The 25,364-nt window shown below is 44.1% G+C and overlaps 1 protein-coding gene across 4 annotated transcripts in view; it reads left to right on the top strand.

Annotated features, from left to right (window-relative positions):
- Nucleotides 1-271: 271 nt before the first annotated feature.
- Nucleotides 272-25,364, top strand: part of LOC121578197 (chemokine-like protein TAFA-1) — a 300,081-nt gene continuing 274,988 nt past the window's right edge. The window contains exons 1-2 of one of the 4 annotated variants that reach the window (XM_041892394.2): nt 272-863; nt 11,238-11,384. In XM_041892394.2, coding sequence (XP_041748328.1) covers nt 11,261-11,384 — 124 coding nt within the window. In that variant the 5' untranslated portion in view covers nt 272-863; nt 11,238-11,260. The remainder of the gene's footprint in view (nt 864-11,237; nt 11,385-25,364) is intronic. The other 3 variants (XM_041892392.2, XM_041892393.2, XM_041892391.2) reach the window with 3 other exon arrangements.

Raw genomic sequence — 25,364 nt, 5'->3', positions numbered from 1 at the left:
CAGGCAAGCCAGCAAAGCAGCCAGCGCTGGATAATGTGGTGATTACAGAGCTTGGATGAGGCAAACTCCCTTCTATTAAAAGCATCACACACAAAAGGACACACACCCACACCCAGTGACAAGCATTCCAGCTGTAAAGCACAGAGCATCATGTCTCGAGTGGAGGGGGGTTAATAGGCATGCTTCATTAGATGATAGTCTCGCTGCAGAAGTGGGCAGTCTTGCTTTAAGACATGTGATCCTGCTCTCTCTCTCTCTCTCTCTCTCTCTCTCTCTCTCTCTCTCTCTGGCCGGGCTGTATTGTAATACACATATAGACACGCATACTACTTAGTGCTTTGGAAAGAGGGTTGAGCCTCACACACACAACCAGCGCAGCTTCTCAATGGGGGGACGGAGCCAAGAGGAGACAGAACTGTCGTTCCGCTGGAGCCGATCTCCATCTGTGTCTGAGAAGTGAGGAGGCAAATTAGCTCCCTGTCGTCACTAGAGGGCTTTCACCCTCACAGGAGAAAGAAGGAGAGAAAGGAGCTGCTGTCTGTGGTGATATAAAAGGTGACATGAGCAGCTTTCCATCTTGTAAACCCTTGCTAGTTTGTGACAGCGTGTCGTGGCTGTGAGCTGAGGGGGTTTCTGGTGACTGCACTCTCAGGATTTCAGACGGACAGTGAGAGGAGGGGGCAGAAACAACAGAGCTTCTCCCCCTCTTATCCTGCAGCGCTGTGCTAATCTACACCTGGATCTTTGTTGGGAATCCCTGGCCTCAGACTATGGATGGATTTAAGACAGTGTTGTGAGTCTGTTGGACAGACGGTGATACCGACAGCAGGGCTCCTTTTCTTCTGACCAGACAGACCACTCAGGTAAAGGGTGTGAGGCTATTATTTGGGACTCTGTTGGTGCTTTGTGATTATATTCGGTTCCTTTTGAAAATATACTTTTATTTTAAAAATCAGATTATGGAGCTCTTTTAAGATAAGGCTAGCTGTCATGTTTGTAAGAAGTGGAAGGGCTCCAGGAGTCACTATATAACGATGACAGGTATGAGCTGTGAGCAACAGACAGACAGGGCATGTGACATGACCTGCATACATGTGTTGGATTGAACTACTGTATGGTTTAATGAAGGAGAGTAGGTTATGGACATTCCAGATATAGTGTGGTTTTGGACATCCCAGATATTTCCTTTTGACTGATACGCTGAAAGTGCCATGCAGTTCTAAGTAGGGCAGAGATGTCAGTCTTATGCTGCTACTTATGGAACACAATAGCCAAGGCTGTAACATGCAAATGTTCTAGCCCAGACCAAGTTGGTTTTTAGAGTCTATTCTTTATTCATTTTAATGCAAGGCTATATTACAAACAGTTATTAGTCTTTATTGAGATGTGAAATTGATACACGAAATCAATATTAAGTTTATTCCATTGACATATTTATACAGGCTATCCTAAGCTAAACCATGTCAAAGGCATTTACTTACCATGTAAAATTGCCCCTTTACAACCATGTTGTAGGGAAGGCTAAACATCAGCAGGAAGCCTATCTTGTGCGGAGATGGTGCGCAGGTGTGTCCGGGCAGGGGGCATTGCACTACGTGTTTAGTCTAAATTGGCAGGACATTAGATGCTCGTAAGAAAGGCAATGTAACATCCGTTGTTACCATTCCACAACCATCAAGGCGATATAAATCAATGGTCTAATTAGACCACAAAGCGGTGACCAAACGGCTCGTTAAACATGCGCAAATGGCCAATCCTGCATGAAGTGCGCATTGGTTCTTTATTAATCGAAAACCACAGAGGTAGTGATTCAAACTAAAAGTAATGTGTACAGAAATTGCTTTACATAGCACTGATATCGTGAAAGTTGTCTGTTTACATTGAAATTCATAGGCCTAAGCCTGTGTGGTCCAAATATCTTTCTGGGTCTCCTCTCCATCCCTATTCTGTCGCGCTGTCGGTCTGGACGACATTCCTTATTTGACATAAATGCATTCTGACAGTTCAAGAGTTGCTCAGAGCTGAACCGGAAGGAGGGGAGGACGAAAGAGCAGCTTCTTCTCTCCATGCCGCTGTTCAGGCTAAAGATTATGTTTTTTTCAGGAACAAGGCAGTGTGCCAGAGAGGTAAAAAGTATTCCCTGGGGAACAGTTCACATTTCCACATAACTGCGGATTATAGCGGATTTATTGCAGGAGAGGGGATTACAATGTGCCGTTGATAATTATATGATTAATTTCTGCGTGTTGAATATTCAGTAGGCTAGTCTCAATGTCATTTCAGGGTAGAGGAATGTCTACTTTTTCTCAAATCGACATGCACATAGCAAGTTTCTAGCCTATCATTTGGAGAGAAAATCTGGATAATCTGGATAAGCAGCTACACTGCCAGAGTATGTGATGGCAACAGAATATCCTAAATAGGCTACATGTGTAAATGATTCCCCACTTCAGGTAGTATTTGAAGCAATTGTTTTCACCATTTAGAAATGTGAAACTCTTATTCAGTAATAACTCAGAAGTAGTGTAAAACAGGCATTATAGCCCACTAAGAACGGACCAACGCCAACGTCTTGTTTTGGTGTTGTCTGGATCGAACGTTTTTTGGGGGTCTTTTGGTGCGGTCTGGAACAGCCTTGATTTCACGACCAATCTAAACTAATCATAGACGTATATGTTTGGTTCAGATTTCGTCCGGTCCAGCCTTGATTTCAACGTCCACAGACGTCCTGTCCTGACCGGCCTATATTTTGCCGAAAAATAGAAGTATATAATTGTTTCAGATGTGGTCCTGTCCATACCAGCTTTGATTTGACCCAAACATAGATGTCTATAATTGGTTCAGATTTGGTTCGGTCCGGACCTGACCAAATCTGAACCAATCATAGACATCTATGTTTCACAAGTTTGGACAGCAAAGTACAGTAGAGCACAGCAGAGTACAGTACATTACAGTACAGTATAGTAAAGAAACCAAGTACAGTACAATACAGTAGAGCACAGTACATTACAGTAAAGTAAATAAAGTAAATTATAGTTCAGTACAGTAGAGTACAGAACAACACAGTAGAGTATAGTATAATGTACTGTATTGTACCCTACTTTACTCTAATGTACTCTATTCTATTGAACTAAACTGTACTCTACTGAATAAAACTACTGTCCTGTACTGTACTGTACTCTACTATGCTCTAGTAGGGATGTGCATCTTTCCCTTTGAAGACGATTCAATCTTGATACTGTACCTGGGCCCCGATTCAATACAGGAATGATATGCTTTAGTTTGAAACGATTCGGTGCGATTCGGTTTGAATAGAGGAATGAATCGATGCGATTTGGTTCGATGCGATATGATCCATTTGTTGCATAAACACATTCATTGTCCATTCTAAATTCAAATTTGCTGCGTGTGTGTGTGTGTGTGTGTAAATGATTTATATGTCTATGGTGTATGTAAGCACCTGAGCTGAGCCATAAGGTAGACTGGGCATCTACCACCCCACTATCAGATTAGGGGGAGCAATGTATAGGCTACTTTTTGTCCTTCCACCTCCGATCTGAAATCACCATTACCCACTAATTAACTTGTCATTTTTGCAGATTAAAAGTGTTTAGTAATGTATCAATATTTATCTTTAAAATATGCTATGACATAGCCAATGAATAGATAGCACAACTTTGGATTTCACCCCGTCTCAAAATCGAATGGTTTTGACCATTTACACATTTTTACTGGAGTGAGATTCTCTTTTCCTCCAGCTTCGACCATGCCCTGCGGCTCACAAAAGTGATTGCTGTCCTAGTTATGAAATTATCAACTTTACCCTGTATATCTAAAAATGACTATATACACTGATTGTTTAAAGCTAAACTACCAAAACTATTGCTCATGGTGAACCTGAACAATCAAAATAAAATCTAATGTATTCCGGTAAAACACTATTTTCAACAGTGCATTTGATAACAATAACCTAGCAAATTACAATGGTTTTCATTTAACTAATAAAACCTAATATTGCACCATTTCATAAGCATTTTAATGCTGAAGGTGCGCTGATGTGCAAGATCAGGGGCCTACCTCTAGTTGACCAGTGTGCGAAGCTGCGCACAGTGCACAGTTTTACTTGGCTACTGATATTGCCTGGGGTTTTTTGGCATGCAAAATGACTTGTAGATCAATAACTGTCAACACAGTTACCTGCTTAATTCAACACTGAAGGAGAGGACGCATCAGTTGTCACAAAATATGAGTTATTTTCGGAAGGTAGAAAGAAAGTAATATGCAAAAAATTAAAAAATAACGGGGGTTTCGCAACGTTCAAATACATTTTCTGACCAGTGCTTCCTACATTTGATCGGTTTGGCATCCCACGGACGATGCACTCCTATCTTAAACATTTGAATCGGAGACCGATGTGGATCGGTGAATCATTACAACCCTGTGCTCTTCTGTACTGAACTGTGCCGTACTGTACTGTACGGCTATGATTCGTTCAGATTTGGTCTGTTCCGGACCGACCAAATGTGTACTTATTTAGGGTGACGCTCATTAGAAAAATACCCAGCAGGCTCTGCAAGTGTTTGTTTTCACATTTTACAAATGTATTAAAAATGAAAAGCTGAAATGTCTTGAGTCAATAAGTATTCAACCCCTTTGTTATGGCAAGCCTAAATAAGTTCAGGCGTAAAAATCTGCTTAACAAGTCACATAATAAGTTGCATATAATAAAGTGTGCAATAATAGTGTTTAACATGATTTTTAATGACTAGCTCATCTCTGTACCCCACACATACAATTGTCTGTAAGGTCCCTCAGTCGAACAGTGAATTTCAAACACAGATTCAACCACAAAGACCAGGGAGGGTGTCCAATGCCTCGTAAGGACGGACAACTATTGGTAGATGGGTAAAAAAAAAGCAGACATTGAATATCCCTTTGAGTATGGTGAAGTTATTAATTACATTTTGTATGATGTATCAATACATCCAGTCACTACAAAGATGGAGTCGTTCTTCCTAACTCAGTTGCCGGAGAGGAAGAAAACCGCTCAGGCATTTCACCATAAGATCAATGGTGACTTTAAAACAGTTACAGAGTTCTATGGCTGTGATAGGAGAAAACTAAGGATGGATCAACAACATTGTAGTTACTCCACAATACTAACCTAATTGAATGCGTGAAAAGAAGGAATCCTGTACAGAATAAAAAATATTCCAAAACATGCATCCTGTTTGCAAGACACTAAATAATATTGCAAAAAAATTGGCAAAGCAATTCACTTTTTGTCCCGAATACAAAGTCTTATGTTTGGGGCAAATCCAATACAACACATTACTGAGAACCACTCTTCATATTTTTAAGCATAGTGGTAGCTGCATCATGTTATGGGTATGTTTGTAATCATTAAGGACTGGGGAGTTTTTCAGGTAAAAAAATTAACTGAATGAAGCTAAGCAAAGGCAAAATCCTAGAGGAAAGCCTGGTTCAGTCATCTTTCCACCAGACACTGGGATATTAATTCACCTTTCAGCAGGACAATAACCTAAAACACAAGTCCAAATCTACACTGGAGTTGCTTACCAAGAAGACAGTGAATGTTCTTGAGTGGCCGAGTTACAGTTTTGATTCAAATCTACTTGAAAATCTATGGAAATACCTGAAAATGGTTGTCTAGCAATGATCAACAACCAATTTGACAGAGCTTGAAGAATTTTGAAAATATTATTAGGCAAATATTGCACAATCCAGGTGTGGAAAGCTCTTAGAAACTTACCCAGAAAGACTCACAGCTGTAATAGCTGCAAAAGTTGCTTCTACAAAGTATTCACCTATGTAAATTAGATATTTCTGTATTTAATTTTAAATACATTTGCAAATATTTCTAAAAACATGTTTTCAATTTGTCATTATGGGGTATTGTGTGTAGATTGGTGAGCAAAAAAAAATTTATTTAATCAATTTTGAAATCAGGCTGTAACACAACAAAATGTGGAATAAGTCAAGGGGTATGAATACTTTCTGAAGGCACTGTAGATAAACAAAACATATCACAGTCACAGCAAATATTTATGTAACCGTTACTGAGAATGTTATTGTACAGTGAGGGAAAAAAGTATTTGATCCCCTGCTGATTTTGTACGTTTGCCCACTGACAAAGAAATGATCAGTCTATAATTTTAATGGTAGGTTTATTTGAACAGTGAGAAACAGAATATTAAGCATCAGTTGTCAGAGCACCTTACCGATCACTGCACCTGTACACAGCCCATCTGAAATTAGCCCACCCTACTACCTCATCCCCATATTGTTATTTATTTTGCTCATTTGCACTCCAGTATCTCTATTTGCACATCATCTCTTTCACATCTATCATTCCAGTGTTAATACTAATTGTAATTATTTTGCACTATGGCCTATGTATTGCCTTACCTCCATAACTTGCTACATTTGCACACACTGTATATATATTTTCTGTTGTATTTTTGACTTTATGTTTTGTTTTACCCCATTTGTAACTCTGTCTTGTTATTTTTATCGCACTGCTTTGCTTTATCTTGGCCAGGTCTCAGTTGTAAATGATAACTTGTTCTCAACTGGCTTACCTGGTTAAATAAAGGTGAAAATAAATAAATAATAATAATAATAATAATAAAAAAGAACAACAAAAAAATCAAGAAAAACGCATGTCAAAAATGTTATAAATTGATTTGCATTTTAATGTGGAAAATAAGTATTTGACCCCTCTGCATAACATGTGCTTGGTGGCAAAACCCTTGTTGCCAATCACAGAGGTCAGACGTTTCTTGTAGTTGGCCACCAGCTTTGCACACATCTCAGGAGAGATTTTGTCCCACTCCTCTTTGCAGATCTTCTCCAAGTCATTAAGGATTCGAGGCTGACGTTTGGCAACTTGAACCTTCAGCTCCCTCCACAGATTTTCTACGGGATTAAGGTCTGGAGACTGGCTAGGCCACTCCAGGACCATAATGTGCTTCTTCTTGAGCCACTCTTTTGTTGCCTTGGCCGTGTGTTTTGGGTCAATGTCATGCTGGAATATCCACCCATGACCCATTTTCAATGGCCTGGCTGAGGGAAGGAGATTCTCACCCAAGATTTGACGGTACATGGCCCAGTCCATCGTCCCTTTGATGCAGTGAAGTTGTCCTGTCCCTTAGCAGAAAAACACCCCCAAAGCATAATGTTTCCACTTCCATGTTTGACGGTGGGGATGGTGTTTTTGGGGTCATAGGCAGCATTCCTCCTCCTCCAAACACGGCGAGTTGAGTTGATGCCAAAGAGCTCGATTTTGGTCTCATCTGACCACAACACTTTCACCCAGTTCTCCTCTGAATCATTCAGCTGTTCATTGGCAAACTTCAGTCGGGCATGTATATGTGCTTTCTTGAGCAGGAGGACCTTGCAAAGCTGCAGGATTTTAGTCCTTCACGGCGTAGTGTGTTACCAATTGTTTTCTTGGTGACTATGGTGCCAGCTGCCTTGAGCTCATTGACAAGATCCTGCTGTGTAGTTCTGGGCTGATCCCTCACCTTCCTCATGATCATTGATGCCCCACGAGGTGAGGTCTTGCATGGAGCCCCATACCGAGGGTGATTGACCGTCATCTTGAACTTCTTCCATTTTCTAATAATTGCGCCAACAGTTGTTGCCTTCTCACCAAGCTGCTTGCCTATTGTCCTGTAGCCCATCCCAGCCTTGTGCAGGTTTACAATTTTATCCCTGATGTCCTTACACAGCTCTCTGGTCTTGGCCATTGTGGAGAGGTTGGAGTCTGTTTGATTGAGTGTGTGGACAGGTGTCTTTTATACAGGTAACGAGTTCAAACAGGTGCAGTTAATACAGGTAATGAGTGGAGAACAGGAGGGCTTCTCAAAGAAAAACTAACAGGTCTGTGAGAGCCGGAATTCTTACTGGTTGGTAGGTGATCAAATACTTATGTAATGCAATAAAATGCAAATTAATTACTTAAAAATCATACAATGCGATTTTCTGGATTTTTGTTTTGGATTCTGTCTCTCACAGTTGAAGTGTACCTATGATAAACATTACAGACCTCTACATGCTTTGTAAGTAGGAAAACCTGCAATCGGCAGTGTATCAAACACTTGTTCTCCCCACTGTATATATCATACCCCATAATGGCAATGCCAAAAACATGTTTTTAGAAATGTTACCAAATATATTAAAAATAATAAACTGAAATATCACATTTACATAAGTATTCTGACCCTTTACTCAGTACTTTGTTGAAGCACGTTTGGCAGAGATTAGAGCCTCAAGTATTCTTGGGTATGACGCTACAAGCTTGGTAAACCTGTATTTGGGGAGTTTCTCCCATTCATCTCTGCAGATCCTCTCAAGCTCGATCAGGTTGGATGGGGAGCATCGCAACACAGCTATTTTCAAGGTCTCTCCAGAAATGTTAGATTGAGTTCAAATCTGGGCTCTGGCTGGGCAACTCAGGGACTTTCAGAGACTTGTCCCAAAGCTACTCCTGCATTGCCTTGGCTGTGTGCTTAGGGTTGTTGTCCTGTTGGAAGTTGAACCTTCACCCCAGTCTGAGGTCCTGAGTGCTCTGGAGCAGGTTTATATTAAGGATTGCTCTGTACTTTGCTCCGTTCATCTTTCCCTCGATTCTGACTAGTCTCCCAGTCCCTGCCGCTGAAAAACATCCCCACAGCATGATGATGCCACCACCATGCTTCAACCTAGGGATGATACCATGTTTCCTCCAGAAATTCGTTATTTGATTTCAGACAAATAGAATAGAACAGGTTGAACGAACCAAAGCATAATTTTCGATCATTACAATCAGTAAAAGCACTTCAGATGATCAACAGTACCATCCCACTTTTTACAGTGTACTCTGAGATTGTTTTTTAAATTATTACATTTTGTATTTTATTGAATATTAAAACATACAATTTACCTGAAGTGAAACCGCTCAACATTTACATTACATTCAGTCATCTAGAAGACTCCCATCCAGAGCGACCCACAGGAGCAACCAAGGTCAAGCGCCTCACCCTAGGGCACGTCGTAAACAGATCTCCCACCAAGTCAAATCAGGGACCCGAACCAGCAACAGGCTACCTGAGGGAAATACCAGAACAAATGGTCTGTTGATTCTGTATCCTCACAACAAAATCTGCAGAGCTGCGATGATTGTATGCCCCAAATATTCAACATTTTGTTGGTGGCAAGAATTCTGTACAATAATTTTAGCTGAAAAGCACGAAGTCTTGAACATTGCGTAATTTTATATATCAACTCATACACCCTGTGCCATGAAATCGGTACATCAAACATCTCTTCCCAGCTATTTTGCAATATGTATGGCACAGCTGTCAACATCCTGGTCCTCAAATGAAACTGATATACTTTCTTATTTATGCTATTTTTATTCCTCCGCCAGTTTTGATCCTTTATATTGGGCAGACAGACCAGTTCCCTACCTCCTCCTGCTGCCACCTGCCTCCTCCATTTTTGGGGTAGTGCTGTAATCAATTGGTTGTAATCTTGGATTGAGCAGACCTTCCCATACAATTCAGATAACTCCATGAAAGACATAACTCTACCATTCCAATGTACTATATCATTTAAAAACACTCTGAGATTGTTTATGAATATTCGACCAGATCACTTTTCCAAAAGAGGACGTGGAAAATCTACTGAATGACTGGGATGCAGTTTTGGAAGGCTATAGTGAATGCAGGACCGAGCATGTTTAATTCAGAGTGGAATTAAGAGGAGAGGAGGTAGTAACACCTGGAGAGGCGGAGTTATTATTCCCAGTGAGGAAGGGCGAGTGAGGCGTGGGTCCATATGTCGGCCTTCAGCAGCCATTAGGTGATCGTTAAATTAATGGCCAAGGTGTCTCATCATGCCTTTATGTGTACTGTTTTCATTTCACAAAACATTCCACTGTTCTAACATTATGTTGTTCCATCATCAGAGATGAAAATGACTCATCCTGAAATGGAAACATACATTTTGGGCCTTTATATTTTGAGTTGGTAGGCTACATTTACATTTGACATTTTCGTCATTTAGCAGACGCTCTTATCCAGAGCGACTTACAAATTGGTGCATTCACCTTATGATAGCCAGTGGGACAACCACTTTACAATTGTTATATATATATATATTTTTTTTTTTTGGGGGGGGGGTGGGGTAAGGGGGGGTAGAAGGATTACTTTATCCTATCCCAGGTATTCCTTAAAGAGGTGGGGTTTCAAGTGTCTCCGGAAGGTGGTGAGTGACTCCGCTGTCCTGGCGTCGTGAGGGAGCTTGTTCCACCATTGGGGTGCCAGAGCAGCGAACAGTTTTGACTGGGCTGAGCGGGAACTGTGCTTCCGCAGAGGTAGGGGAGCCAGCAGGCCAGAGGTGGATGAACGCAATGCCCTCGTTTGGGTGTAGGGACTGATCAGAGCCTGAAGGTACAGTGTGTACATGGTGTGACGATTCCCACGGGGGCCAGTATGAAAATGTATGCACTCACTAACTGTAAGTCGCTCTGGATAAGACCGTCTGCTAAATGACTAAAATGTAAATGTAAGATGATGATCAAAATTGGTTGATTTGTGATCTTTGATTTAAGTAGTGTCTATTTTTTCCGATTGCACAGGCTTGTTTGGAACTCATAAAATATGCCCATCGTTGGAAAGGTGACTGTGGTGCGGTAATATCTTTGCTACAAAGACTACACTATGGATTTAATGGTCCTGTTTTCTCTGTAGCTACCACATACACAAGTCTGGGATATTTTTTGTCTGTCTGGGTCATGTCACAATTATTTTCTGTTCTCATGTAGTATGGTGATTTTTTACAAGTTTGACCTTGTCTCTTTCTCTTCAGATAGAGTTGTTTTGATTGTCCTGGGATAGCCCTCCCGATGTTGGTCATGTCTTTCCATGTTTATACCTGTTTTTTCTTTGAAGAGCCACTATCCCTGACTTCACCTCTCCTAACCTCTCCCATTTGGTTTGTGTTTATTTTCAATATCCCTGCCGTGTCTTTTGTGGGCCACCCTCTATCACCCCCTCAGTTTTTTCTCTCTCCTCCTTTAGACACCTACTGCCATGTATCTTGTACCCTCGCTCTGCCCTCCTCCTGTTGCTGCCCCTGACATGTCTCTCTAACCCTCTCTCTGCTTTCCTCCTGTAGCTGCCCCTGCCCTGCCACGTTTCTTTAACTCTCTCTCTGCCCTCCTCCTGTAGCCACTCTGCCACCCTGCCCTGCCATGTCCTGGTTCCTGGGCCTGTGGATTAGCCTGGGCTTCCTGCTGCTGTGCCAGGCCTCACTGTACGAGACTATCCAGCAGCACCACGTTCCACGGCCCGGACGCAATGCCATACAGATCCTGGGTGAGTCCCTGTTTCTGTTCTGTCTGCCCACATCGCATTGTACCCAGTACCCACCCAGTCCTCTCAGGGGAGCTCTCTGAGAAGTGACAGGGTAAAATAATGCTATGTTACCACTCACTGTGTCCCTAGTGGAAACAGTGAGACAACAGTCTTCTGTCTTTTTGTAATAGCGATGGTTTTTGATGGTGTTTTGAAACCACTATGTTAGCTACTGTGAGAAGAAGAATAGTGCCCTGTGGTTGCGTTAGTTTTTATATTTGATTGTTTCTATAGATGCTAGCATTGTATAATGGATTGTTTGTTTCTTATGGTTCATTGCTTATGGCTCCAGCTCTACATATAACTACGTTATCTTCAAAGCTGCTTTTATTGACATTCTCCTAAATTCTTTGGAGTAAAGTGTTTTTGCTTAGAGTTTATTATAATGTTTAAGCTCAGCTGCAGCTGCTGTTTTGATCAGAGGTTGGAACTCCCCCTCAGCCCCAGATAGACAAAGAACACTTTTTAACGGGAGAGGATTCTCAGTGTGGGGAAAGAGTAACTGCAGCATCCTGAATCTATCAGACTAGCTGGTTGGTTAGTACGTAGGACAAGCTCTAGGGAAAACTCCCCATCAGTATGCTATGAGTGCAGGCTGCTTTGATCACAGTGGCTCACATGGAAATTACAATTATGTTTCTCTCTCCCTCTCTGGAAACATTCAGCAATTAAATCCAGTTCCTTCTCCACTGTGGGGGCAAAAGGGGAGGGTGTCAGTGAGGTGGGTCTGATTCTCCCTGTTTATGTGGCAGTAGACAGTGGTGGAAAAATACCTAATTGTCATACTTCAGTAAAAGTGAAAGTCACCCACTAAAATACTACTTGAGTAAAAGTCTAAAAGTATTTGTTTTAAAATATGTTTAAGTATCAAAAGTGTATGTAATTGTTAAAATATACTTAAGTATCAAAAGTAACAGTAAAAGTATAAATCATTTCAAATTCCTTACATTAAGCAAATCAGACGGCACCATTTAAAACATGTATAATTTGGATAGCCAGGGGAACACCAACACTCAGACATCATTTACAAACAAAACATTTCTGTTTAGTGAGTCCGCCAGATCAGAGGCAGTAGGGATGACCAGAGACCATGTTCTCTTGATAACTGCGTGAATTTGACCATTTTCCTGTACTGCTAAGCATAAAAAATGTAACGAGTACTTTCGGGTGTCAGGGAAAATGTATGGAGTAAAAAGTACATTTTTTTCTTTAGGAATGTAGTGAAGTAAAAGTAATCAAAAATATAAATAGTAAAGTACAGATAACCCAAAAAACTACTTAAGTAGTACTTTCAAGTATTTTTACTTAAGTACTTTACACCACTGGGAGTAGAGTAGTCGCGTTCGTTCTCTCCCCAGCCATGTGTCTTGGGAAGCGGCAGAATGAGGCTCCTTTAAGCTTTTAACAATGACTCGCTCCCCGAAGCTGCTGACAACAACAGTATTCCAAACCCCTTTCACCAGGAAACCAAATCCCAACGCCTGTTAAACATTGATGCTATCTATCTGTGCTTGTCTCATTCTCCGAGCCGTGTTGCACTATGGAGTGAAACAACAGTAATTGAAGCACAAGGCCCAAAAAAGGCATTGATTTCTCTGACTTGATATCAAGACAAGTATGTTGATAACGAATTAGCTTTTTAACACTAGAACCGCCTACACATAGAGAAGTCAGCTAAGTTATGGGAGAGAAAAATATCCTCCTGTTCTAGTTTTGTGAAAGTTATGGTCAGAGAGATCAGCTCACGCACTCACACACACACACACGCACGCACACACACACACACACACACACACACACACACACACACACACACACACACACACACACACACACACACACACACACACACACACACACACAAACACAGTTATCCTATCCAAATTAATTTCCATTCTGAGAGCAGGACTGTTCTGTTTGAGAGCAGGAGTGTTCTGTCTGAGAGCAGGAGTGTTCTGTCTGAGAGCAGGAATGTTCTGTGCTGTGAAAGTGGATGCTCTGATTCTTGGCACAGAAGAGCAACATATGTATTTATTGTTCAGTGTGTTATGGAGAAGATTGGTATGGTCAATCAACAGCATGTACTCAATTAAGTACTGTCACTGGCTTATTTTCGAATTCTAAAATGATAAAAACGCTAAATTAAACTCAGGCTATCTACAACTAACAGTGATATACAGTGGGGAAAAAAATTATTTAGTCAGCCACCAATTGTGCAAGTTCTCCCACTTAAAAAGATGAGAGAGGCCTGTAATTTTCATCATAGGTACACGTCAACTATGACAGAAAAAATGAGAAAAAAAAATCCAGAAAATCACATTATAGGATTTTTTATGAATTTATTTGCAAATTATGGTGGAAAATAAGTATTTGGTCAATAACAAAAGTTTCTCAATACTTTGTTATATACCCTTTGTTGGCAATGACACAGGTCAAACGTTTTCTGTAAGTCTTCACAAGGTTTTCACACACTGTTGCTGGTATTTTGTCCCATTCCTCCATGCAGATCTCCTCTAGAGCAGTGATGTTTTGGGGCTGTCGCTGGGCAACACGGACTTTCAACTCCCTCCAAAGATTTTCTATGTGGTTGAGATCTGGAGACTGGCTAGGCCACTCCAGGACCTTGAAATGCTTCTTACGAAGCCACTCCTTCGTTGCCCGGGCGGTGTGTTTGGGATCATTGTCATGCTGAAAGACCCAGCCACGTTTCATCTTCAATGCCCTTGCTGATGGAAGGAGGTTTTCACTCAAAATCTCACGATAGATGGCCCCATTCATTGTTTCCTTTACACGGATCAGTCGTCCTTGTCCCTTTGCAGAAAAACAGCCCCAAAGCATGATGTTTCCACCCCCATGCTTCACAGTAGGTATGGTGTTCTTTGGATGCAACTCAGCATTCTTTGTGCTCCAAACACGACGAGTTGAGTTTTTACCAAAAAGTTCTATTTTGGTTTCATCTGACCATATGACATTCTCCCAATCCTCTTCTGGATCATCCAAATGCACTCTACCAAACTTAAGACGGGCCTGGACATGTACTGGCTTAAGCAGGGGGACACGTCTGGCACTGCAGGATTTGAGTCTCTGGCGGCGTAGTGTGTTACTGATGGTAGGCTTTGTTACTTTGGTCCCAGCTCTCTGCAGGTCATTCACTAGGTCCCCCCGTGTGGTTCTGGGATTTTTGCTCACCGTTCTTGTGATCATTTTGACCAAACGGGGTGAGATCTTGCGTGGAGCCCCAGATCGAGGGAGATTATCAGTGGTCTTGTATGTCTTCCATTTCCTAATAATTGCTCCCACAGTTGATTTCTTCAAACTAAGCTGCTTACCTATTGCAGATTCAGTCTTCCCAGCCTGGTGCAGGTCTACAATTTTGTTTCTGGTGTCCTTTGACAGCTCTTTGGTCTTGGCCATAGTGGAGTTTGGAGTGTGACTGTTTGAGGTTGTGGACAGGTGTCTTTTATACTGATAACAAGTTCAAACAGGTGCCATTAATACAGGTAACGAGTGGAGGACAGAGGAGCCTCTTAAAGAAGAAGTTACAGGTCTGTGAGAGCCAGAAATCTTGCTTGTTTGTAGGTGACCAAATACTTATTTTCCACCATAATTTGCAAATAAATTCATAAAAAATCCTACAATGTGATTTTCTGGATTTTTTTTCCACAATTTGTCTGTCATAGTTGACGTGTACCTATGATGAAAATTACAGGCCTCTCTCATCTTTTTAAGTGGGAGAACTTGCACAATTGGTGGCTGACTAAATACTTTTTTTCCCCACTGTAGATTGCAAAATAGTTGGGAAGAGATTTTTGACGTACCGATTCCATGGCATAGTGTTTATGAACTGATACGCAAAATGACGCCGGATTCAAAACTAATAATTTTTCTATTGAAATTATTATAAAAAATTCTTGCTACCAATAGAATGTTATTTACATGGGGGATACAATCTTCCCAGCTCTGCAGATTTTGCTGCGAAGAGACAGAATCATTCGATTATTTGTTTTGGTACTGTCCATTTGTAGCTTGTTTTTGGTCACAGGTCCAGGAATGGCTGAAGGATTGCAATATTTACCTGGAGCTAACCCTGCAGATAGCACTACTGGGTGATCTGAAAAGTCATAGTCAATCGATCAATAATATAATAATACTTTTAGCAAAAAAAAATATTTTCAATTTACAATCTGTAGAAACAATGAGAATAGAAGGGTTCAGAACTTTTATGAAACAGCACAGTACAGTTGAAAAATATATGGCAAATAGAAATCCAATATGGATGGTGTTAAGAGATAGATGGGAGGTGTTGAATGGCGCTGAAGGATGGGACTAATAACAACTAACAACAACTAATAACAACAAGATAACTAATGTAAAGCATATTGTGTCCATAATAAATGTATAGTTTATAGGTTGAGAGCTTTGTGAAAGAGCACAGTTAGAAAGATATGGCATGTAGAGGCAGACCGGATGGACATCATGAAGATGATCGGAGGGGTTGAGGGTAGAGGAAGTTCAGTAGTAAAAACAAACAAAATATAATTGTTGTAAAATTGACTGTGTCCATAAAATGTATATAGTATGTATAAGCTAGAGGTAGAGGCCTAAGCGTTGTTGTTCACTAGTGTACTCCATTTAGGAAAGGGGTGGTGGGGTTGGAAAGTAAAAAAGGGAAATATATTTTTTTTAAGGATGTGTATATATATGTACAGTTGAAGTCGGAAGTTTACATACACTTAGATTGGAGTCATTCCACAAATTTCTTGTTAACAAACTATAGTTTTGGCAAGTCGGTTAGGACATCTACTTTGTGCATTTTTCCAACAATTGTTTACAGACAGATTGTTTCACTTATAATTCACTGTATCACAATTCCAGTGGGTCAGAAGTTTACATACACTAAGTTGACTGTGCCTTTAAACAGCTTGGAAAATTCCAGAAGATGATGTCATGGCTTTAGAAGCTTCTGATAGGCTAATTGACATCATTTGAGTCAATTGGAGGTGTACCTATGGATGTATTTCAAGGCCTACCTTCAAACCCAGTGCCTCTTTGCTATACATCATGGGAAAATCAAAAGAAATCAGCCAAGACCTCAGAAGAAAATGTGTAGACCTCCACAAGTCTGGTTCATCCTTGGGAGCAATTTCCAAATGCCTGAAGGTACCACGTTCATCTGTACAAACAATAGTACGCAAGTATAAACACCATGGGACCATGCAGCCGTCATATCGCTCAGGAAGGAGACGCATTCTGTCTCCTAGAGATGAACGTACTTTGGTGCGAAAAGTGCAAATCAATCCCAGAACAACAGCAAAGGACCTTGTGAAGATGCTGGAGGAAACAGGTACAAAATTATCTACATCCACAGTAAAACCAGTCCTATATCGACATAACCTGAAAGGCCGCTCAGCAAGGATGAAGCCACTGTTCCAAAACCGCAATAAAAAAGCCAGACTACGGTTTGTAACTGCACATCGTACTTTTTGGAAAAATGTCCTCTGGTCTGATGAAACAAAAATGAACTGTTTGGCCACAATGAACATTGTTATGTTTGGAGGAAAAAGGGGGACGCTTGCAAGACGAAGAACACCATCCCAACCTTGAAGCACGGGGGTGGCAGCATCATGCTGTGGGGGTGCTTTGCTGCAGGGGGGACTGGTGCACTTCACAAAATAGATGGCATCATGAGGAAGGAAAATTATGTGGATATATTGAAGCAACATCTCAAGACATCAGTCAGGAAGTTAAAGCTTGGTCGCAAGTGGGTCTTCCAAATGGACAATGACCCCTGTGCCATTGGAACACAGGACTGATGGTTGCTGATAGTGGGCCTCTGTACGCCTATGTAGATATTCCATAAAAAATCAGCCGTTTCCAGCTACAATAGCTATTGTCACGATCGTTAGACGGAGTAGACCAAGGCGCAGCGTGATGAACGAACATGTTTATTTATCTTTAGTGATAATACGGACAATAAAGAAAACAACAAACGATACGTGCAGTCCTACGGTTTAACACAACCGACACGGAACAAACCAAACGGAAACAAGATCCCACAACTATTGTGGGAAAACAGCCTCTATAAATATGGCTCCCAATCAGAGACAACCAGCAACAGCTGACACTCGTTGCCTCTGATTGGGAACCACTCTGGCCAACACAGAAATACAATACATAGAATAAACACACCCTGGCTCAACATATAGAGTCCCAGAGCCAGGGTGTGACAGTACCCCCCCCCTAAAGGCGCGGACTGTGACCGCGCCTGAACATAAACAAACCAGGGGAGGGCTGGGTGGGCATTCCTCCTCGGAAGCGGTTCCGGCCCCCGGGCTAGACCACCACCCTCCAATAATCCCCCGTAGCGCACCTGGTCCGGTCTGGCCCCGCTGGCTGGAGCTGAACTGGACATCGTAGGAGCGGATAGCTTCAGCTCCGGTGTGGAGCAGCTGACCGGTACCTGACTAGGCACCGGTGACCCAGGCACGGGTTGTGCTGGACTGACGACGCACACCCCTGGCTTGGTGCGTGGAGCAGGAACGGGCCGGACCGGGCTGACGATGCGCACCCCTGGCTTGGTGTGTGGAGCCGGAACGGGCCGGACCGGGCTGACGATGCGCACCCCTGGCTTGTGCGTGGAGCAGGAACGGGCGGACCGGGCTGACGATGCGCACCCCTGGCTTGGTGCGTGGAGCAGGAACGGGCGGACCGGGCTGGCGATGCGCACCCCTGGCTTGGTGCGTGGAGCAGGAATGGGCGGACCGGGCTGACGACTCGCACCCCTGGCTTGGTGCGTGGAGCAGGAACGGGCCGGACCGGGCTGACGACTCGCACCCCTGGCTTGGTGCGTGGAGCAGGAACGGGCCGGACCGGGCTGACGACTCGCACACCTGGCTTGGTGCGTGGAAAAGGAACGGGCCGGACCGGGCTGACGACTCGCACCCCTGGCTTGGTGCGTGGAGCAGGAACAGGCCGGACCGGGCTGGCGACGCGCACCGTAGGCTTGGTGCGAGGAGCAGGAACAGGCCGGGCCGGGCTGGCGACGCGCACCGTAGGCTTGGTGCGTGGAGCAGGAACAGGCCGGGCCGGGCTGGCGACGCGCACCGTAGGCTTGGTGCGAGGAGCAGGAACAGGCCGGGCCGGGCTGGCGACGCGCACCGTAGGCTTGGTGCGAGTGGCAGGAACAGGCCGGGCCGGGCTGGCGACGCGCACCGTAGGCTTGGTGCGAGGAGCAGGAATAGGCCGGGCCGGGCTGGCGACGCACACCGTAGGCTTGGTGCGAGGAGCAGGAACAGGCCGGGCCGGGCTGGCGACGCACACCGTAGGCTTGGTGCGAGGAACAGGAACAGGCCGGACCGTACTGGGAACACACACCACTGGCCTTAAACAGGGATCAGGAACGGGCCGGACCGGACTGGCAATACACCTCAGTACCTCTCGCCGTGCCTCTACAACTTCCTTCCCTCCTCTCACCAATGGCTCCCGTAACCCGGTGGCCTTCTCTCCTCGTCTCCCATTTCGCCCTGTGGCAGCCTCCTGCTGCCCAGTCGCCCATGCCGTGTGCCCCCCCCTAAAAATTTTCTGGGGTTGCCTCTCGTCCGTCCGACGACGACACTGTTGACGCCGTTGCTCCTCTCTCGCCAGGGCCTTAATCTTAGCCCATGGCCCCTTGCCCCCGAGCATGTCCTCCCAGGACCACGATTTGCCCACCTGGGCCATCGCCAACCTTTCCAGCTCCTTTCCCGGCGCTTCCTCCCATGTCCAGGCCGCCTGCTCCTGGACACGCTGCTTGGTCCTGGTATGGTGGGATCTTCTGTCACGATCGTTAGACGGAGTAGACCAAGGCGCAGCGTGATGAACGAACATGTTTATTTATCTTTAGTGATAATACGGACAATAAACAAAACAACAAACGATACGTGCAGTCCTACGGTTTAACACAACCGACACGGAACAAACCAAACGGAAACAAGATCCCACAACTATTGTGGGAAAACAGCCTCTATAAATATGGCTCCCAATCAGAGACAACCAGCAACAGCTGACACTCGTTGCCTCTGATTGGGAACCACTCTGGCCAACACAGAAATACAATACATAGAATAAACACACCCTGGCTCAACATATAGAGTCCCAGAGCCAGGGTGTGACAGCTATTTACAACATTAACAATTTCTACACTGTATTTCTGATCAATATGATGTAATTTTAAGGGACAACAAATTTGCTTTTCTTTCGAAAACAAGGACATTTCTAAGTGACCCCAAACTTTTGAACGGTAGTGTATATACACACATATACATATATATATATATATGTGTATATATATATACATATATGCATACATACATACATACATATACACATACAGTGAGGGAAAAAAGTATTTGATCCCCTGCTGATTTTGTATTTTTGCCCACTGACAAAGAAATGATCAGTCTATAATTTTAATGGTAGGTTTATTTGAACAGTGAGAGAAATTGATTTGCATTTTAATGAGGGAAATACGTATTAGATCCCTCTGCAAAACATGACTTAGTACTTGGTGGCAAAACCCTTGTTGGCAATCACAGAGGTCAGACGTTTCTTGTAGTTGGCCACCAGGTTTGCACACATCTCAGGAGGGATTTTGTCCCACTCCTCTTTGCAGATCTTCTCCAAGTCATTAAGGTTTCGAGGCTGACGTTTGGCAACTCGAACCTTCAGCTCCCTCCACAGATTTTCTGTGGGATTAAGGTATGGAGACTGGCTAGGCCACTCCAGGACCTTAATGTGCTTCTTCTTGAGACACTCCTTTGTTGCCTTGGCCGTGTGTTTTGGGTCATTGTCATGCTGGAATACCCATCCACGACCCATTTTCAATGCCCTGGCTGAGGGAAGGAGGATCTCACCCAAGATTTGACGGTACATGGCCCCATCCATCGTCCCTTTGATGCAGTGAAGTTGTCCTGTTCCCTTAGCAGATAAACACCCCCAAAGCATAATGTTTCCACCTCCATGTTTGACGGTTGGGATGGTGTTCTTGGGGTCATAGGCAGCATTCCTCCTTGAGTTGAGTTGATGCCAAAGAGCTCCATTTTGGTCTCATCTGACCACAACACTTTCACCCAGTTCTCCTCTGAATCGATTCAGATGTTTATTGGCAAACTTCAGACGGGCCTGTATATGTGCTTTCTTGAGCAGGGGGACCTTGCGGGCACTGCAGGATTTCAGTCCTTCACGGCGTAGTGTGTTACCAATTGTATTCTTGGTGACTATTGTCCCAGCTGCCTTGAGATCATTGACAAGATCCTCCCGTGTAGTTCTGGGCTGATTCCTCACCGTTCTCATGATCATTGCAACTCCACGAGGTGAGATCTTGCATGGAGCCCCAGGCCGAGGGAGATTGACAGTTCTTTTGTGTTTCTTCCATTTGCAAATAATCGCACCAACTGTTGTCATCTTCTCACCAAGCTGCTTGGCGATGGTCTTGTAGCCCATTCCAGCCTTGTGTAGGTCTACAATCGTGTCCCTGACATCCTTGGAGAGCTCTTTGGTCTTGGCCATGGTGGAGAGATTGGAATCTGATTGATTGATTGCTTCTGTGGACAGGTGTCTTTTATACAGGTAACAAGCTGAGTTTAGGAGCACTCCCTTTAAGAGTGTGCTCCTAATCTCAGCTCGTTATCTGTATAAAAGACACCTGGGAGCCAGAAATCTTTCTGATTGAGAGGAGGTCAAATACTTATTTCCCTCATTAAAATGCAAATAAATTTATAACATTCTTGACATGCGTTTTTCTGGATTTTTTTGTTGTTATTCTGTCTCTCACTGTTCAAATAAACATACCATTAACATTATAGACTGATCATTTATTTGTCAGTGGGCAAACATACAAAATCAGCAGGGGATCAAATACTTTTTTCCCTCACTGTACATACACATAAATACATAAACAGTTGAAGTCCCTCCTGCAGCAAAGCACCCCCACAGCATGATGCTGCCACCCCCGTGCTTCATGGTTGTGAAGGTGTTCTTCGGCTTGCAAGATCCCCCTTTTTCCTCCAAACATAACGATGGTCATTAATGCCAAACAGTTCTATTATTGTTTCATCACACCAGAGGAAATTTGTCCAAAAAGTACGATCTTTGTCCCAATGTGCAGTTGCAAACTGTAGTATGGCTCTAAATATGGCGGTTTTGGAGCAGTGGATTTTTCGTTGCTGAGCGGCCTTTCAGGTTATGTCAATGTAGGACTCGTTTTACTGTGGATATAGATACTTTTGTACCTGTTTCCTCCAGCATCTTCACAAGTTCCTTTGCTGTTGTTCTGGGATTGATTTGCACTTTTCGCACAAAAGTACGTTCATCTCTAGGAGACAGAACGCGTCTCCTTCCTGAGCGGTATGACAGCTGCGTGGTCCCATGGTGTTTATACTTGAGTCCTATTGTTTGTATAGATGAACGTGGTACCTTCAGGCATTTGGAAATTGCTCCCAAGGATGAACCAGACTTGTGGATGTCTACAATTGTTTTTCTGAGGTCTTGGCTGATTTCTTTGATTTTCCCATGATGTCAAGCAAAGCACTGAGTTTGAAGGCAGACCTTGAAATACATCCACAGTTACACCTCCAATTGACTCAAATGATGTAAATTAGCCCTACAGAAGCTTCTAAAGTAATGACATCATTTTCTGGAATTTTCCAAAATGTTTAAAGGCACAGTCAACTTAGTGTATGTAAACTTCTGACCCACTGGAATTGTGGTACAGTGAATTATAAGTGAAATAATCCGTCTGTAAACAATTGTTGGAAAAATTACTTGTGTCATGCACAAAGTAGATGTCCTAACCGACTTGCCAAAACTATAGTTTGTTAACAAGAAAATTGTGGAGTGGTTGAAAAACACGTTTTAATGACTCCAACCTAAGTGTATGTAAACTTCAGACTTCAACTGTATATTTGCGAGAGAAAAAAAACATAAGGGGGATTGGAAGTGATGCAGACAATTACATTGATGGAAGTTACAATCTATCTGCAATATTAAAGCTGATCTACCAAAAAATAAATAATAATAATAATAAAATGTGATAAAGCGTGACAATAATTACACGTTAATATACATACAGAATAATCACCATTGGATGTGTTGACATCATAATCAAAAACCACTCCATATTTATGTTGCCTTTATGTTGGCCACGTGAAGGACACTTTTCTTTCGTAGTTGTTTTACTGTAGTGTCAAGGCCTTTTAAGTGCTCATCAATCTTCCTCATGTGCAGAGTGGCGTGAACCGATCTAACCAGAACTGCTTTCTCGGAATTGAAATGCTATGCTGAATATTTGTATTAGAATTGATTTTATAATTTTAGGATGCTCTCTGGTTTCAGCGACCAGACCATGTGATATAAATATACTGTGTGTACTGTGTGTGGAGACAGATGAAAGTGAGATCTCAGATTGATAAACGCTTTGGTTTTATGCTTGGCTGTTTTCTGGAATCAAATACAATTTCATGGATAGTCATAATTAAAAAGGGGAAACGTTGAACAGAATTCAACTGTGATGCATCATATTTACCTGACATAATGCATTACTCTGTAAGATGCTTTCATCTGTGAAGTTTGGTTACATACAGGGTTTTGATGCTGAGAATATTGTAAACATCATTATTAAAAAGGAACTTTATATGTCACGGTTCATATGTTACGGTTCATAGCGCTTTAAGACGGCTAAAACTTTTGCTAATCAATACACAAAACAAACAGCCCTGTGTGTGAGTGGTTGTGTTGCTGACTAGTGGGCTGGACTCAGTCGAACTTGCCTTTGATGCAGTATTTCTGTTTATGTCACGGTTCAGACAGACGACAAGAGGACCACAATTGCGTCACACCAGAAAGTTTATTAAAACTAAAGGGGAAAGGGAAGTAGGGAGTGAGTGAAGGCTCCAGGGGTTATCCCGTCCAATGTGCTGGATCTGTGCCCCCCCCCAGTGGCAGCGATGCGTCCGATGACGCCGGTGGTTGGTGGTCCAGAAGTCCTGGGGGAGGAAACACAGACACAACGGGGCGGATGAAACAAGGCAGAAGTACAGTTCAAGGGAAATCCAAATACGTTGTAGCAAGGCAGAAGGCTGGTCAGAGTTACCGGGGTCGAAGAGTAGTCAGGAGTCGTAATGGCAGAAAGCAGGTCTGGTTTTCCTGGGGCAGAAGAGTATCCAAGAATCAGGCAGGTCCGGGGTCACAAAACAAGGGTGAGCCAGAAGCGCGAGCACACAGGTTCGGGGTGTGAGCTTTGCAGACGATCTGACAAAGGAGAGCTGAAAGACAGGACTTTAAATACTGGGAGAGGTTAGTGGGTAATGCAGCGCAGCTGGCAGAGTAATTAGAGCCGAGCAGAGCAGGGACAGGTGGCGCTAGTTAGGCTGAGTAGAGAGAGAGAGAGATGAGCAGAGTGGAAGATAGTGGAAACACATTAAGGTGGTAACCCGGTGGAGTGAGAGGGCTCATGACAGAACCCCCCCCCCAAGGGACGGCCCCAGAAGTCCCAAGAGCAACACCACGCCGGGCGGGAGGAGGGGAGCCGGAGGAGGGCTAGAACTCCTCCGAACGGTCCGAGCGAACGCCCTCATCCTCGGAGGAAGCCGGAGGGCCGTGGTCGGGAGATGGGACAGGTCCCGAGACAGGATCAGGCACAGGACAGGAAGCCGAGCGGGCAGGACGGTTAGGGATCCCTCTGGGGCGGCCCCCTACGGATTGCAGGTTGATCAGGATGCCGTTGGTGGAAGGCGGTGATGAGAGTCCTATCCACAATCCGACTAGCTGGCACCCAGGTCCTTTCCTCAGGTCCATAGCCCTCCCAGTCAATGAGGTACTGGAGACCCCTACCCCTCCGTCTGGACCGAAGCAGGCGGCGGACGTGTAAACCAGACCACCATCGACGAGCTGTGGAGGAGGAGGACAAGGCGCAGCAGGGACCAGCGGACTCTCATGAATGGGCTTAATCTTAGACACATGGAAAGTGGGGTGCACCCTCATGGAATTAGGCAGTTGGAGCCGGACAGCAGTTGGGCTAATCACTCTTATGATAGGGAATGGGCCAATGAACCGAGGTGCCAACTTCTGCGACTCCACCCTGAGTGGCAGGTTCCTTGACGACAACCACACCCTTTGACCAACATGGTAGGTGGGAGCAGGGATTCTCCGACGGTTGGCCCCGGTAGTGTAGCTGGCAACGGATCTGAGAAGTGTGGCTCGGGCCTGTGACCAGGTGCGGCGACATCGACGGGCAAACGCAAGTGCAGATGGGCAAGTAACCTCCCCTTCCTGACTGGCAAATAGAGGAGGCTGGTATCCATAAACACATTGGAAAGGGGACATACCGATGGCAGAGCAGGTCAGAGAATTGTGTGCGTACTCCACCCATGTCAATTGCTGCGACCAGGAGTGGGGGGTTGCGTGAAGTCATGCATCGCAGTGCCTTCTCGAGCTCCTGATTTGCCCGCTCTGACTGCCCATTGGATTGGGGATGGAATCCGGAAGTCAGACTGACTGTGGCTCCCAGCAGGTGACAGAACTCCTTCCAAAAAGCGGAGGAGAATTGTGGACCACGGTCAGAAACTACATCCTTTGGCAGTCCGTGGATCCGGAAGACGTGTTCCAGGACCACCTGGGCGGTCTCCTTGGCGGTTGGGAGCTTGGGGAGGGGGAATGAAGTGTGCCATCTTGCTGAATCGGTCAACTATGGTGAGAATGACGGTCTTGCCCCTTGAAGGGGGGCAGCCCCGTGACAAAGTCAAGGGCGATGTGAGACCAGGGACGTCTGGGCACAGGCAGGGGCTGCAGCAATCCGGCTGGGGGGCTGGCAGGACGACTTGTGTTGGTTGCAGATGGGGCAGGCTTGGACGAATTCCCGTACATCCTTTCTCAGAGCGGGCCACCAGAACCTCTGGGCGAGCAGGT

The sequence above is a fragment of the Coregonus clupeaformis genome, chromosome 12 (assembly GCF_020615455.1).
Source record: "Coregonus clupeaformis isolate EN_2021a chromosome 12, ASM2061545v1, whole genome shotgun sequence".
NCBI classification, from domain to species: domain Eukaryota; kingdom Metazoa; phylum Chordata; class Actinopteri; order Salmoniformes; family Salmonidae; genus Coregonus; species Coregonus clupeaformis.
This window is presented reverse-complemented; position numbering and strand designations above follow the sequence as displayed.